The sequence below is a fragment of the Hemitrygon akajei genome, chromosome 5, assembly GCF_048418815.1.
Source record: "Hemitrygon akajei chromosome 5, sHemAka1.3, whole genome shotgun sequence".
Classification (NCBI taxonomy): Eukaryota; Metazoa; Chordata; class Chondrichthyes; order Myliobatiformes; family Dasyatidae; genus Hemitrygon; species Hemitrygon akajei.
The window spans coordinates 196,233,001-196,250,208 of record NC_133128.1 but is presented as its reverse complement, the minus strand read 5'-3'; the positions used below and the strand labels follow the sequence as shown (position 1 = coordinate 196,250,208).

At 43.0% G+C, this 17,208-nt stretch overlaps 1 protein-coding gene across 4 annotated transcripts in view; it reads right to left on the bottom strand.

The window, feature by feature from the left end:
- The window catches only part of mgat5 (alpha-1,6-mannosylglycoprotein 6-beta-N-acetylglucosaminyltransferase), a 220,700-nt gene that overhangs the window by 40,584 nt on the left and 162,908 nt on the right, over window positions 1–17,208 (bottom strand). For all 4 annotated transcript variants that reach the window (XM_073047601.1, XM_073047602.1, XM_073047603.1 and 1 more), the window contains one exon: window positions 9,977–10,110. In XM_073047601.1, the coding sequence (XP_072903702.1) occupies window positions 9,977–10,110 (134 nt within the window). The remainder of the gene's footprint in view (window positions 1–9,976; window positions 10,111–17,208) is intronic.

Below are 17,208 nucleotides of genomic sequence, written 5' to 3'. Positions count from 1 at the left end.
GGAGAAAAGGCCAAGTTCACTCAACCTATTTTCGTAAGGCATGCTCCCCAAATCAGGCAACATTGCAACATCCTTGTAAATCTCTTCTGCACTCTTTCTATGGTTTCCACATCATTCCTATAGTGAGGTGACCACAACTGAGCACAGTACTCCAAGTGGGGTCTGACCATGTTCCTATATAGCTGCAGCATTACCTCTCAGCTGTTGAACTCAATCCCTCAGCTGATGAAGGCCAATGCACTGTATGCCTTCTTAACCACATGGTCAACCTGTGCAGCAGTCTTGAATGTCCAGTGGACTTGGTCCCCCAGATCCCTCTGATCCTCCACACTGTCAAGAGTCTTGCCATTAATACTATATTCTGCCATCATATTTGACCTACCGCAGTGGACCACCTTACACTTATCTGGGTTGAACTTCATCTGTCACTTCTCAGCCAAGTCTTGTATCCTATCGATGTCCTGCTGTAAACCCTGACAGCCCTCCACACTATCCACAACAGCTCCAATCTTTGAGTCATCAGCAAACTTACTAACCCATCCCTCCACTTCCTCATCCAGGTCATTCATAAAATTCATGCAGAGAAGGGGTCCCAGAACAGATCCCTGAGATGCACCACCAGTCACTGATCTCCAAGCAGAATATGACCTGTCTACAACCACTCCCTGCTTTCTGTGGGCAAGCCAGTTCTGGATCAACAAAGCAAGGTCCCCTTAGAACCCATATCCTCTTATTTTCTCAATAAACCTTGCATGGGGTACCTTATCAAAAGCCTTGCTAAAATTCATAAACACTAAATCTACTGCTCTAGCTTCATCAATGTGTTCAGTCACATCCTCAAAAATTAAATCAGGCTCATAAGGCATTAACTGCCTTTGACAAATCCATGCTGACTAGTCCTTATCAGATTATGCCTCTCCAAATATTGATAAATCCTGCCTCTCAGGATCTTCTCCATCAACCTACCAACCACTGAGGTAAGACTCACTTGTCTATAATTTTCTGGACTATCTCTACTCCCTTTCTTCAATAAGGAAACAACTTCTACAACTCTCCAATCCTCCGGAACCTCTCCCGTCGCCACTGATGATTGCCAGAGGCTCAGCAATCTCCTCCCTCGCCTCCCATAGTAGCTTGGGGTATATCTGTCCAGTCCCAGTGACATCCAACTTGATGTTTTCCAAAAGCTCTAACACATCCTTTTTCTTAATATTTATATGTTCAAGCTTTTCAGTCTGATGTAAGTCACGCCTCTTATCGTCAAGATCCTTTTTCGTACAGAATACTGAAGCAAAGTATTCATTAAGTACCTTTGCTATCTCCTCTGGTTCCATACACGCTTTTCCACTGTCCCACTTGATTGGTCCTATTCTCTCATGTCTTATCCTCTTGCTCTTCACAAACTTGTAAAATGCCTTGGGGTTTTCCTTAATCCGGCTCACCAAGGCCTTCTCATGCTCCCTTCTGGCTCTCCTAATTTCATTTTTAAGCTCCTTCTTGCTAGCCTTATAATTTTCTAGATCTCTATCATTACCTGGTTTTTTGAACTTTTTGTAAGCCTTTCTTTTCTTCTTGACTTAGATTTACAACAACATTTGTATACCATGGTTCCTGTACTCTACCATCCTTTCCCTGTCTCATTGGAACGTACCTATGCAGAATGCCACATTTCTGCTGTACATTTCCCTGAGAACATCTATTTCCAATTTATGCTTCCAAGTTCCCGCCTGAAAGCTTCATATTTTCCCTTACTCCAATTTAACGCTTTCCTAACTTGTCTGTTCCTATCCCTCTCCAATGCTATGGTAAAGGAGTTAGAGTTGTGATCACTATCTCTAAACTGCTCTCCCATTGAGAGATCTGACAACTGACCAGGTTCATTTCCCAATACCAGATCAAGTACAGTCTCTCCTCTTGTACGCTTATCTACATATTGTGTTAGAACTCTTCCTGAACACACCTAACACCTACCCCATCTAAACTCCTTGCTCTAGGGAGATGCCAATCAATATTTGGGAAATTAAAATCTCCCATCACTGCAACACTGTTACTATTGCATCTTTCCAGAACCTGTCTCCCTATGTGCTCCTCGATGTCCCTGCTGCTATTGGTTGGTCTATAGAAAACACCCAGTAGAGTTATTGACTGCTTCCTGTTTCTAACTTCCACCCACAGAGACTCAGTAGACAATCCCTTCATGACTTCCTCCTTTTCTGCAGCCGTGACACTATCTCTGATCAGCAGTGCCACGCCCCCACCTCTTTTGCCTGTGTCCTTTCTGAAACATCTAAAGCCTGGCACTCTAAGTAGCCATTCAAGTCTCTGTAATGGCCACAACATCACAGCTCCAAGAACTGATCCACACTCTAAGCTCATCTGCTTTGTTCATGATACTACTTGTATTAAAATAGACACACATCTCAAACCTTCAGCCTGAGTGTACCTCTTCACTATTGTCCCTCTCACATTGTCTACAAACTTTCTCAATTTGTGAGCCCAACACCCCTTCCTCCGTCTTTTCAATTCGGTTCTCACCCTGCAACGATTCTAGTTGAAACTCTCCCCAATTGCCTTAGCAACCCCCCACCTCCCGCCAGGATATTGATCCGCCCTCAGATTCAAGTGCAAACCGTCTTTATCGTACAGGCTACTCTTGCCCCAAAAACGATCCCAATGATCCAGAAATCTGAACTCCTGCCTCCTGCTCCAATCCCTCAGCCTCGCATTTATCCTCCACCTCACTCTACTCCTATTCTCACTGTTGCGTGGCACAGGCAGTAATCCCAAAATTACTACCTTTGAGGTCCTGCTTCTCAACTTCCTTCCTAACTCCCTGTAGTCTGTTTTCAGGACCTACCTATGTCGTTGGTACCAATATGTACAACCCCTGGCTGTTCACCTTCCCACTTCAGGATATTGTGGACGTGATCATATATATTCCAGTCCCTCTCACCTGGGAGACAAACTACTATCCGTATTTCTTTCCTGCATCCACAGAATTGCCTGTCTGATCCCCTAACTATAGTCTCTTATCACTGCTGCCATCCTCTTCCTTTCCCTACCCTTCTGAGCCACAGGGCCAGACTGTGCCAGAGGCCCGGTCACTGTTGCCCTTCCCAAGTAGTTGTCCCCAACAGTACTCAAACAGGAGTACTTATTATCAAGGGGGACAGCCACAGGAGTACTCTCTAGTACCTGAGTCTTGCCCTTCCCCCCGCTGACTGTTCCCTACTTAGCTGTCTCCCGAGGCCCCGATGTGACTATTTGCCTATAGCTCCTCTCTATCACCTCCTCACTTTCCCTTACAAGATGAAGGTCATCGAGCTTCATCTCCAGTTCCCTAACCTGGTCCCTAAGGAGCTGCAGCTCGACGTACCCGGTGCAGATGTGGCCATCTGGGAGGCCGGGAGTCGCACGGATATCCCACATCTGATACCCGGTACAAAATACTGGCCTCACAGACATACTTTATGTTCGTCTTCTTCACAAGTAACTTACCTCGCCTTGAACCGTTATCGCCAAAACCGTCCTATGCTGACTCCCTCTACTCTGTTGCCTGCTCCTCTGATGTCCACTCTATAAAGCTGACTTCTTTTTATACTCACAAAATGCTGGTGGAACACAGCAGGCCAGGCAGCATCTATAGGAAGAAGTACAGTCGATGTTTTGGGCTGAGACTCTTTGGACTAACTGAAAGAAGAGATAGCAAGAGATTTGAAAGTGGGAGGGGGAGGGGAGATCCAAAATGATAGAAGACAGGAGGGGGAGGGATGAAGCTAAGAGCTGGAAAGTTGATTGTCAAAAGGGATACACAGCTGGAGAGGGAGAGGATCATGGGATGGGTGGTCTAGGGAGAAAGAAAGGGGGAGGGGAGCAGCAGAGGGAGATGGAGAACAGGCAAGGAGTGATTGTGAGAGGGACAAGAGAGAAGAGAGAGAGAGAGAGAAAAGAGAAAAAAAGGGAATAAATAAATAAATATAGATAGATAAGGGATGGGGTAAGAAGGGGACGGGGGCATTAATGGAAGTTAGAGAAATCAATGTTCATGCCATCAGGTTGGAGGCTACCTAGAAGGAATATAAGGTGTTGTTCCTCCAACCTGAGCGTGGTTTCATCTTGACAGTAGAAGAAGCCAAAAGGCACCAGGAGCACCGGACACAGTATATCACACCAGCCGACTCACAGAGTTGATGGTGGAGGAAGGGAAGTCCCTTTCTTTAAAAAAGGATGGGTTCCCTTCCTCCACCATCAACTCTGCTCTCAAATGCATCTCTCCCATTTCACGCACATCTGCCCTCACCCCACTCAGGATAGGGTTCCCCTTGTCCTCACCTACCACCCCACCAGCCTCCACGTCCAACATATAATTCTCCATAACTTACGCCACCTCCAACAGGATCCCACCACCAAGCACATCTTTCCCTCCCCACCTTTCTGCTTTCCCCAGGGATCACTCCCTACGTGACTCCCTTGTCCATTCGTTCATCCCCCCCATCCCTTCCCACCGATCACCCTCCCCGGCACTTATCCTCGTAAGCGGAACAAGTGCTACACCTGCCCTTACACTTCCTCCCTCAACACCATTCAGGGCCCCAGACAGTCCTTCCAGGTGAGGCGACACTTCACCTGTGAGTCAGCCGGTGTGATATAATGTGTCCGGTGCTCCCAGTGCAGCCTTTTATATATTGGTGAGACCCAACGCAGACTGGGAGACCATTTTGCTGAACACCTACCCTCTGTCCGCCAGAGAAAGCAGGATCTCTCAGTGGCCACACATTTTAATTCCACGTCCCATTCCCATTCTGATATGTCCATTCATGGTCTCCTCTACTGTCAAGATGAAGCCACACTCAGGTTGGAAGAACACCTTATATTTCGTCTAGGTAGCCTCCAAACTGAAGGCATGAACATTGATTTCTCTAACTTCCGTTAATGCCCCCCTCCCCTTCTTACCCCATCCCTTATTTATTTATTTTTATTTTCCCTTTTTTCTCTTTTCTCTCTCTGTCCCTCTCACAATAACTCCTTGCCTGTTCTCCATCTTCCTCTGGTGCTCCCCTCCCCCTTTCTTTCTCCCTAGGCCTCCCATCCCATGATCCTCTCTCTCCAGCTGTGTATCCCTTTTGCAAATCAACTTTCCAGCTCTTAGCTTCATTCCTCCCCCTCCTGTCTTCTCCTATCATTTCAGATCTCCCCCTCCCCTTCTCAAATCTCTTACTATCTCTTCTTTGTTAGTCCTGACAAAGGGTCTCGGCCCAAAACGTCGACTGTACTTCTTCCTATAGATGCTGCCTGGCCTGCTGCGCTCCACCAGCATTTTGTATGTGTTGCTTGAATTTCCAGCATCTGCAGATTTTCTCGTGTTTGCGTTCATTTTATACTTGTGGTGAACTACATATACCTGTCTGGACACCCCCCCCCCCTGCTGAATGCTCCTGTGGCTCCTCCCACAGACCCCTGTATAAAGGCGATTGGAGGCACGGCTCCTCCCTCAGTCTCCAGGATGTCGTGTGGGGATCTCTTGCTGCTGACTGCTCCCTTCCAGGAATAAAAGCCTATATCTTGCCTCACGTCTCCGAGAGTTATTGATGGTGCATCAATACTCTTCCTATTGGTCTAACTCGCTGATGTCCATGTGCCTGCGCAGTCATTCCTCAATCCTGTGGGGCCATGCCAGAATCAAGTGGTTTTTGAAAGATCATGACCAATGCATCCGTTATCAATTCAGCAACCTCTCTCAGGACTCTGGGATGTACTCTGTCTGGCCCAGGTGACTTATCCACCTTAAGACCTTTGAGACAACCTGGCACTATTTCCTTTGGAATAGTAACAGCACTCACTCCTGTTCTCTGACACTCATGGACCTCTGGCACACTGCTAGTATCTTCCACAGTGAAGACTGATGCAAAATACTTATTAAGTTCATCTGCCATTTCTTTGTCCCCTATTACTACCTCACCGGCATTATTTTACTGTGGTCCAATATCAACTCTCACCTCTCTTTTACTCTTTGTATATACAACTGAAAACACTTCTAGTATCCTGTTTTATACTATTGGCTAATTTGCCCTCATATTTAATCTCTTCCCTTCTTACTGCTTTTTTCATTGCCTTTTGTTGGATTTTAAAAGCTTCCCAATTATCCAACTTCCGAATCAATTTTGCTATATTGTATGTCTTTTCCTTGGCTTTTCTGCAGTCCTTAACTGCCCTCGTCAGCCATGGTTGCCTACCCCTGCCATTTGATAACTTATAGAAACATAGAAATCTACAGCACATTACAGTCTATCAGCCCACAATGTTGTGCCGACCATGTAACCACTCTAGAAGCTGCCTAGAATTTCCCTACTGCATAGCACTCTATTTTTCTAAACTCCATGAACCTATCTGAGTCTCTTAATAAGACCCTATTGTTTTTGTTTCTACCACCTTTGCTATCAGTGCATTCCATGCACCTACCACCGAGTGAAAAACTTACCTCTGACATTCCCTTGTACCTACTTCCAAGCATCTTAAAACTATACCCCTTGTGTTACCCATTTCAGCCCTGGGGAAAAAGCCTCACACGATCAATGCCTCTCATCTCATACACCTCTATCAATTCTTCTTCTGTGGGACATATCTATCCTATGTCTTGTGAACTATTCTCTGCTCAGCCATCATCCCTGCCAGTATCCTTCTCCATTCCAGCTGAGCAAGTTCCTCTCTCATGCCTCTGTTCAACTGTGATACTTTATTCAATTGTGATATTGATACATGTGACTTATGCCTCTCCCCTCTGAAATCACACTATGTATTCAATCATATTATGATCATTGTCTCCTAAGAGTTCCTTTACATTATACAACACCCAATCTAAGATAGCCTTTCCCCAACTAGGCTCATGCACAAGCTGCTCTAAAAAGCCATCATGTAGGCATTCAACAAACTCTTTCTCTTGCGATCCAACACCAAATAGATTTTCCCATACATATTGAAGCCCCGCATTACAATTGAGACATTACCCTTATTACATGCCTTCTCCACCTCCCTCTGCAATCTCAACCTCACATCTTGGCTAATATTTGGATGTGTTGTCATTGGAGAGAATCTAGAGGAGTTTTACGAGGAATGGGGGGGGGGGTTAACATACGAGAAGCATGTAGCACCTTTGGGCCTGTACTCACAAGAATTCAGAGGAAAATGGAGGGGGGGGGGGGGATCTCATTGAAACCTACTGAATGTTGAAAGGACCAGATAAGGTGGACGTGGAGAGGATATTTCCTATGATGGGGCTATCCAGAACTGGAGGGCACAGTGTCAAAACTGAGGGGCATCCCTTTAGAACAGAGGTAAGGAGGAATTTTTTTCACTAGAGAGTGGTGAATCTGTAGAATGCTCTGCCACAGACTGTGGTGGAGGCTAAGCATGTGGGTATATTTAGAGCAGAAGTTGATAGTTTCCTGACTGGTCAGGACATCAAGGGATATGGCAAGAAGGCAGGTATATGGGATTGAGTGGGATCTGGGATCAGCCATGATGGGATGGCAGAGCAGACTTGGTGGGCTGAATGGCCTAGTTCTGCTCCTGTGTCTTTTGGTCTTGTGATGCCGCTTTCAAGGAATTATGCATCAATATTCCATATGCAGCTTTTTTTTTACCTTCACAGATGCTGTTTGACCACTGAGTTCATCCAAAATCATTTTTTAAATCTTCAAAGGTTGGAAGTTGATTTTCAGATTTACAACTCAAGTAGTTTGAATGTTTTTAAATCTCTCTCACCGAGGAGACTCCTTGCCAGATGATATGACAGTAAGTAAGTCACAAAATAAAAAAATACCAGCTCTTCAGAAGATAAAGCAGACAGACCAGTGCAGTCCAGGTCCATTGGCCCAAGATGCCAAATTAAATTAAATATCTTCTGCCTGTATCTGAATTGTATCAATCCAATCTCTGACTATTCATGTGTCCATCCCAAAGTCCCTCAAAGACCACTACTGCAGCTGCTTCTGCCACTAGCCTTAGCAGCCCATTCCATGTATGTACCACTGTGTGTAAAAAGAAATCACCTTCACCTTAAATGCATGTCCCCTATTATTTGACATTTCTAATACCCTGGGAAAAAGACTGCCTATCCTGTCTGTGCCTCTTAGAAGTTTATAAACCTCTGTTATGTTTCCCCACTGCATCAGATGCCCAGAGAAAACAATCCAAATTTGTCCAACCTCTCATCATAATTCTTATCTTCCAATCCAGGCAACATCCTGGTAAACCTCTTGTGTACCTTTTAAATCGCCCACATCCTTCCTGAAATGGAATGACAAGGATTTCCAGCATTTCAAGTTTATTTTGTTTTACCACTGCAGCTTAGTAATAAAAATTGTCCAACATTTTATAAATTAGAAGCTAAATAAAAATACATATAGTTTGAAGAGATGAAAGATGAGATGCTATTTATGAAGCTTATGTTATGCGTTGTTGGAGATGTAATGTAGTGGAATTAAACTGACTTTATTTCTTACATCCTTCACATACATGAGGAGTAAAAATCTTTATATGTTTCCATCTAAATGTGCAATATGCAATCATAGTAATTTATAATAAATACAACAGTTAATGTAATATAGAGTACACGCAAATCAGCATGAGTTCATCAGTCTGATGGCCTGGTGGAAGAAGCTGTCCTGGAGCCTGTTGGTCCTGGCTTTTATTGTGCGGTACCACTTCCTGGATGGTTGGGATGACTTGGGTCCCCAATGATCCTAAGGGCCCTTTTTACATACCTGTCCTTGTAAATGTCCTGAATCATGGGAAGTTCACAACTACAGATGCGCTAGGCTGTCTGCACCATTCTCTGCAGTGCCCTGCTATTAAGAGGGGTACAGTTCCCATACCAGGCAGTGATGCAGCCAGTCAGGTTGCTCTCAATTGTGCCCCTGTAGGAACTTCTTAGGATTTGGTGACCCATACCAAACTTCCTCAACTGCCTGAGGTGCCTTTGTGCCTTTTTCACCACACAGCTGGTTTGTACAGACCACGTGAGGTCCTTGGTGATGTGGATGCCAAGGATCTTGAAGCTGTTTACCCCCTCAACCCCAGATCCATTGATGTCAATTGGGGTTAGCCCGTCTCTATTCCTCCTGAAATCCACAACCAGCCCCTTTGTTTTTGCGACAGAGCTTGTTTTCTTGACACCACTGTGTCAGAGAGATGACTTCTTCCCTGTAGGCCACCTCGTTTTTGTTTGAGATAAGGCCAATCAATGCAGTATTGTCGGCAAATTTAATTAGCAGATTGGAACTGTGGGTGGCGGTACAGTCACGGGTATACAGGGAGTAAAGGAGGGGACTCAGTACACAGCCCTGGGGGACTCCTGTATTGAGAGTCAGAGGGCTGGAGATGAGGGAGCCCACTCTTACAACCTGCTGGCGATCTGACAGGAAGTCAAGGATCCAGCTGCACAAGGCAGGGTCAAGGCTGAAGTCTCTGAGCTTCTTGTCGAGCCTGGATGGAACTATGGTGCTGAGTGACTTTGATATTCCAGCAGACATGGTCTATACAGTTAATCACGTAAAATTCTCTATAAATTATATTTGCTTATCATAAACATGCCAACCTCTGCAATCGAGATTTTGTAAATTTTGGTATGTGTGCACACACACACACACACACACAAAGTTCTTTTGAGAGAAAAGTAAATGCAGGTGATAAAATTCATTGCCCTCAGTTTATTTTCAGAACTTTACAATCAACTGTACAGTTTAGATTTAATTACCTACATATATTAACAAAATAAATATACTGGAGGTATTAACCAACTGCCATGGACAAGACTGTTTAATGTACTGATTTTTAATTGCCAGTTTAATCCTTACATTTTATTAGCAGCTTTAAAACCTGAATTTGACCAACTACTTCATAATGACCTGAAATTCAATGTTTTTTCCATTTTTGAGTAGATCCATGCAAAACGAATCAGCTTAAATTCATTACTTACGAAACATGGTGTAGAACTGTTGTGGGTTAAGGTTCCATTTACCCCATGGTGTCTTGTGACCCTTAGACTGAGCATATTGAGCACTATTAAATTCTGGCTCTGTACCAAAGGAATCCAGCACTCTAAGCATGCATCTACATTGTGGGGAGGGGTTGGAGCACGATGAAAGAAATCAGAGAAGTGAATTATAAATAAACATCATGAAAATTCTGTAAAAAAACAAGACAGATACATCCTTACTTTGAAAATCAAAATATTATTGTAACAAATACTTTTAACTTCACTGTTGTTAAAAATGTTTATGATATATTTAGCGATGTGAAAAAAGAAGTTACTGAACATAAATGAGGGCAAATGCCCACAATGCCATTTGAAGAGCACTGCAAAACAATGAATTTCACAGCATGTAAAGAGTGGCTATCAGGTTTGTTTTTTATTTTAATACCCCTTTCTATTAGCTGATATGGCTCCCACTGAAGGGATCACACAATTATGATGTACACCTACATGACATCAACAGCTGTTCTTAGCTACCCTGCACCTATGACAGAAATATTAGAAAGAAATTATGGACTTATAAAGGGTAAAGCATTTGACACTTTTGCCAATTAGTTATTTATCAAAACAAAATACATTTTTCTCTTTAAATACAATCACAGAACAATAAATCATATAAGACAGGCAGTCAGGGAAATATTTCAAAGTGTTGGCCTATACATGTAGATACAGCATTTTCCCCATCCATGGCAAAGCTTTCAACTTCATATATCATTTTCATTTGATAACTCAAAAGGTAATGTTTAATTTGATTTCATCACTACACTGCATTTCTGATAAAAACAAAAAGGCAAGTTGTTTTTCCCTTTTCCTTTCAGGTTTACCTATTACCTTAAAACTCAGGATTGCTGCTTTTTGACCCTGTGCCAACTTTAAGAAGTTTCTCATTTAAATTATCAAAATCCTTCAAAGTACTTAACAATGGAAAACCTCAAGGTTCTTTAATCTTTTTACATAATTAGTCTTTCTATTCAATACCATTCTAGTAAGTCACCCTTGGTGCCCACCCAAATACTTGGATGTCTTTCCTAATAAAAGTGGGGTGTCTGGAATTGGCTACGGTATTACAACTGGGCATTTTTTTTAAACTAAAGGGGTTATTAATACCTTCCCTGCTCTTCATTTAACAGAGACCCTAACTAAATGGTTTCATTCTTTGCCAATTATCTTGTTTTGTCTTTTAGCTTTTTTAATATTTAATTGTCAGCTTCAGGTTATGATGAATTTGTTTTCAAATAAAACACCTCACAATTGGGCTATTTCCTTTTCATGTGTAGAACTGTGGTTAAAAATGTGTGCCATCACAAAACCTGGGATTTATTTGGTACAGAAAACCGTAAGGAACAAGCCACTTTTTCTGAAAACATTCTGCTGTAGATTGCCACAAGTCTCCATCTCCTTGCACCAAATCTATCAAGCAAATGTAAATGACATTATCTTGACAGATATTATTCTTACTATCAAAATGAGTAATGCAACATTTTTCTACATTATACTCCCATCTGATACTCTCCTGTATTCTCACTAAATCAGATTCTGTCTTTCTACTTACTCTGTGCTTTCAAGTCAAGTCAAGTCACTTTTATTGTCATTTCGACCATAGCTGCTGGTACAGTACACAGTAAAAATGAGACGTTTTTTCAGGACCATGGTGTAAAATGACAGTACAAAAACTAGACTGAACTACATAACAATCAACACAGAAAAAAAAACTACACTAGACTACAGACCTACCCAGGACTGCATAAAGTGCACAAAACAGTGCAGGCATAACAATAAATAATTAACAAGCCAATAGGGCAGTAAGGTGTCAGTCCAGGCTCTGGGTATTGAGGAGTCTGATAGCTTGGGGGAAGAAACTGTTACATAGCTCACAATTGACATTTTTACCATCAAACATGGATAGAAAATATACAATCCTTTGATATAATTTATTAATACTTTCAGGGTGCAGCTGAGCATCATACCATTAGCTGGGAACCCAACTTCACAAATCATGGTTCACAGAGGCAGTTCATAATCATATTCCCTGTTTTGGATAACATTCTCAACTGGGCAATGGCAAGACATAAGACACAGGAGCAGAATTAGGCATTTGATTCATCGAGTCTGCTCTGCATTCCATCATGGCTGATTTATTATTTCTCTCGTCCCCATTCTCCTGCATTCTCCCTGTTACCTTTGACACCCTTATGAATCAAGAACTATCAACCTTCAATCAAAGGTTCATTTTGGCAGGTCAAATATGATGACAGAATACAGTGTTAATAGTAAAACTCTTGGCTGTGTGAAAGATCAGAGGGATCTTGGGGTCCGAGTCCACAGGACACTCAAAGCTGCTGCACAGGTTGACTGTGTGGTTAAGAAGGCATATGGTGCATTGGCCTTCATCCACTGTGGGACTGACTTTAAGAACTGAGATGTAATGTTGCAGCTATATAGGATCCTGGTCAGAGCCACTTGGGAGTACTGTGCTCAGTTCTGGTCACAAGTATGTACATGTTCGACACAGCATAGTGGGCCAAAGGGCCTGTATTGTGCTGTAGGTTTTCAACGTTTCTATGTTTCTAACCTTTTCTGAGACAAACTGGAGCGGATCCAAGTCGCTTCTCAGGCAGGATTTGATGTGTTTCATCACCAGTCTCTCAAAACACTGCAGCACATCATGCTACAGAACAATAGTTTTTGAAGCAGGTTACATGTTCTTCTTAACCTGTACATACTCTTTGGGTCAAATTTGACACCATTTTGACATCTGACAGCAGTAAAAACACTCGATGCCATTTTTCAAGTCAAAATTTGATGACTTTTCCTAAAGTGACCCAAAATGCACAAAAATGAAAATATACAAGAGTTTTATCCTTTTGTACAGGTGCTACAAATTTTTGTACACTGAGGCCGTTCTGGATCAAATTTGACCCTTATCTATTGAAATGGATTTTCAATAGATATGGGTCCCAGTGTGGGTCAAATCAAGGAAAATGGTGGTTTTAGGGAATCATGAAACTGTACATGCCATGTCTGTGTATATTTTTTATGGGACAGTACTGACAGAGTTCAAGGGGGACCTTGATACTGCCATGACAACTGCCTGTCATGAGGTACGTGAGTTGTCATTTCAGTGACTGAGGTTATGGCAGCAAGACTTAATGTCCAAGAGATCATTGATCTGGTCTTCCAAGATGAGCAAGCAGACAGTGATTTGGAGGAGGAAGTGTCAGAGCAGGAGGATGACACAGAGGAAAACTCCGATTACAGCCCCTCAGATGACGATGACTCTGCAAGAGAGGAGCAGGCAACAAGGGAGACATTTATGTCCAAGGATAACACAATCAGTTGGTCCTCACTTCCATATCAGGTTGCAAGCGGGATGGCAGCGGAAAATGTCATTTGAATGACTCCGGAACCCACAAGACTGGCTACTCCCCATGCATCCGACATTTTATGAACTTTTCAGCTCTTCCTCCCTCCAGCCATTGAAAAAATTGTCATTGAAATGACAAAGATGGAGGGAATTAAATAGTACGGTCAAAAAATGGAAGACCATGGAAGAGACTGACCTACATGCCTACATGGGGCTTCTAATACAGGCTGGTGTGTCTAGGTCCCAAGGTGAGGCTGATTTTATTCTTTGGAATGCTGAGATGGGAAGACCTATTTTTCCTGCCACCATGTCCCTGGAAATATTCTGTAGCATATCAGCAGTGCTCAGATTTGACAACTGTGAGACAAGACCTGCGCAGCGTGTCACTGACAAACTAGCAGCAATCAGGGATGTCTGGGAAAAGTGGGTGGAACGGCTGGCTCTCATGTACAACCATATAACAATGACAACACGGAAGCAGGCCATCTCGGCCATTATAGTCCGTGCTGAACACTTACTCTCACCTAGTCCCACCGACCTGCACTCCGACCGCCCATAACCCTCCATTCCTTTCTTGTCCATATACTTATCCAATTTTTTAAAAATGACAATATCGAACCTGCCTCTACCACTTCTACTGGAATCTCGTTCCACACAGCTACCACTCTCGGAGTAAAGAAGTTCCCTCTCATGTTACCCCTAAACTTTTGCCCCTTAACTCTCAACTCATGTCCTCTTGTTTGAATCTCCCCTACTCTCAATGGAAAAAGCCTATCCACGTCAACTCTACTGATCCGCTCATAATTTTAAATACTTATATCAAGTCCCCCCTCAACCTTCTACGCTTCAAAGAATAAAGACCTAACTTGTTCAACCTTTCTCTGTAACTTAGGTGCTAAAACCCAGGTAGCATTCTAGTAAATCTCCTCTGTATTCTCTCTATTTCGTTGACATCTTTCCTATAATTCGGTGACCAGAACCGTACACAATACTCCAAATTCGGCCTCACCAATACCTTGTACAATTTTAACATTACATCCCAACTCCTATACTCAATGCTCTGATTTATAAAGGCCAGCATACCAAAAGCTTTCTTCACCACCCTATCCACATGAGATTCCACCTTCAGGGAACTATGCACCATTTTTCCTAGATCACTCTGTTCTACTGCATTCCTCAATGCCCCACCATTTACCATGTATGTCCTATTTTGATTAGTCCTACCAAAATGCAGCACCTCACACTTATCAGCATTAAACTCCATCTGCCATCTTTCAGCCCACTCCTCCAACTGGCCTAGATCTCTCTGAAAGCTTTGAAAACCTACTTCATTATCCACAACATCACATATCTTAGTATCATCTGCATACTTACTAATCCAATTTACCACCCCATCATCCGGATCATTAATGTATATGACAAACAACACTGGACCCAGTACAGATCCCTGAGGCACACCACTAGTCACCGGCCTCCAACCTGACAAACAGTTATCCACCACTAGTCTCTGGCATCTCCCATCCAGCCACAGTTGAATCCATTTTACTACTTCAATATTAATGCCTAACGATTGAACTTTCCTAACTAACCTTCTGTGTGGAACCTTGTCAAAGGCCTTACTGAAGTCCATATAGACAACATCCACTGCTTTACCCTCGTCAACTTTCCCAGCAACCTCTTCAAAAAATTCATTAAGATTTGTCAAACATGACCTTCCATGCACAAATCCATGTTGACACAACAGAACTTAACTAAAAAGGCAATACGGGGAGAAAAAATGAGGTACGAACGCAAGCTAGCCAGGAATATAAAGGAAGATAGCAAAAGCTTTTTTAGGTATGTGAAGAGAAAGAAGATAGTTAAGAACAATGTTGGGCCCTTGAAGAATGAATTGGGTGAAATTGTTATGGGAAACAGAGAAATGGCAGAAGAATTTAATGAGTACTTTAGATCTGTTTTCACTAAGGAAGACACAAGCAATCTCCCAGATGTATGGATGGGCCAAGGATATAGGGTAACAGAGGAAATGAAACAGATTGACATTAGGAAGGAAACGGTGATGAGAAGACTGATGGGACTGAAGGCTGACAAATCCCCAGGTCCAGATGGTCTGCATCCTAGGGTACTAAAGGAGGTGGTCCTGGAAATTGCGGATGCATTAGTAATCATTTTCCAATGTTCCTTAGATTCAGGATCAGTTCCTGAGGATTGGAGAATGGCTAATGTTATCCCACTTTTTAAGAAAGAAGGGAGGGAGAAAACAGAGAACTATCGACCTGTCAGCCTGACATCGGTGGTGGGGAAGATGCTAGAGTCCATTATTAAGGATGAAATAGTGGCATATCTAGATAGCAGTGATAGGATTGGGCCGAGCCAGCATGGATTTACCAAGGGTAAATCATGCTTGACAAATCTGTTGGAGTTTTTCGAGGATGTAACCAGGAAGTTAGACGGGGGAGATCCAGTGGATGTAGTGTACCTCGATGTTCAGAAGGCATTTGATAAGGTCCCACATAGGAGATTGGTGGTAAAATCAAAGCTCAGGGCATCGGGGGGAAGACATTGACATGGATAGAAAACTGGTTGGCAGATAGAAAGCAAAGGGTAGCGGTGAATGGGTGTTTCTCGGAATGGCAGGTGGTGACTAGTGGGGTGCCACAGGGCTCGGTATTGGGACCACAGCTGTTTACAATTTACGTCAACGATTTAGATGAAGGCATTGAGAATAACATCAGCAAATTTGCTGATGATACTAAGCTGGGTGGCAGTGTGACATGTGATGAGGATGTTAGGAGAATTCAGGGTGACTTGGATAGGCTGGGTGAATGGGCAGATACTTGGCAGATGACGTTTAATGTGAATAAGTGTGAGGTTATCCACTTTGGGAGTAAGAACAGGAAGGCAGATTATTATCTGAACGGTATAGAGTTGGGTAAGGGAGTAATACAAAGAGATCACGGAGTCCTTGTTCATCACTCACTGAAGGTGAATGAGCAAGTGCAGCAGGCAGTGAAGAAGGCTAATGGAATGTTGGCCTTTATTACAAAGGGAATTAAGTACAAGAGCAAGGAAATCTTCTTGCATTTGTACAGAGTCCTGGTGAGACCACACCTGGAGTATTGTGTACAGTTTTGGTCTCCAGGGTCAAGGAAGGACATCCTGGCTGTAGAGGAAGTGCAGCGTAGATTCACGAGGTTAATTCCTGGGATGTCTGGACTGTCTTACGCAGAGAGGTTAGAGAGACTGGGCTTGTACATGCTGGAATTAAGGAGATTGAGAGGGGATCTGATTGAAACATATAAGATTATTAAGGGATTGGACAAGATAGAGGCAGGAAATATGTTTCAGATGCTGGGAGAGTCCAGTACCAGACGGCATGGTTTGAGAATAAGGGGTAGGTCATTTAGGACAGATTTAAGGAAAAACTTCTTCTCCCAGAGAGTTGTGGGGGTCTGGAATGCACTGCCTCGGAAGGTAGTGGAGGCCAATTCTCTGGATGCTTTCAAGAAGGAGCTAGATAGGTATCTTATGGATAGGGGAATCAAGGGATATGGGGACAAGGCAGGAACTGGGTATTGATAGTAGTTGATCAGCCATAATCTCAAAATGGCGGTGCAGGCTCGAAGGGCCGAATGATCTACTTCTGCACCTATTGTCTATTGACAGTTCCTAATAATTACCTGTCTATCCAGATAATTATATATACCATCTCTAAGAATACTTTCCATTAATTTACCCACCATTGACGTCAAACTTACAGGCCAATAATTGCTAGGTTTACTCTTAGAACCCTTTTTAAACAATGGAACCA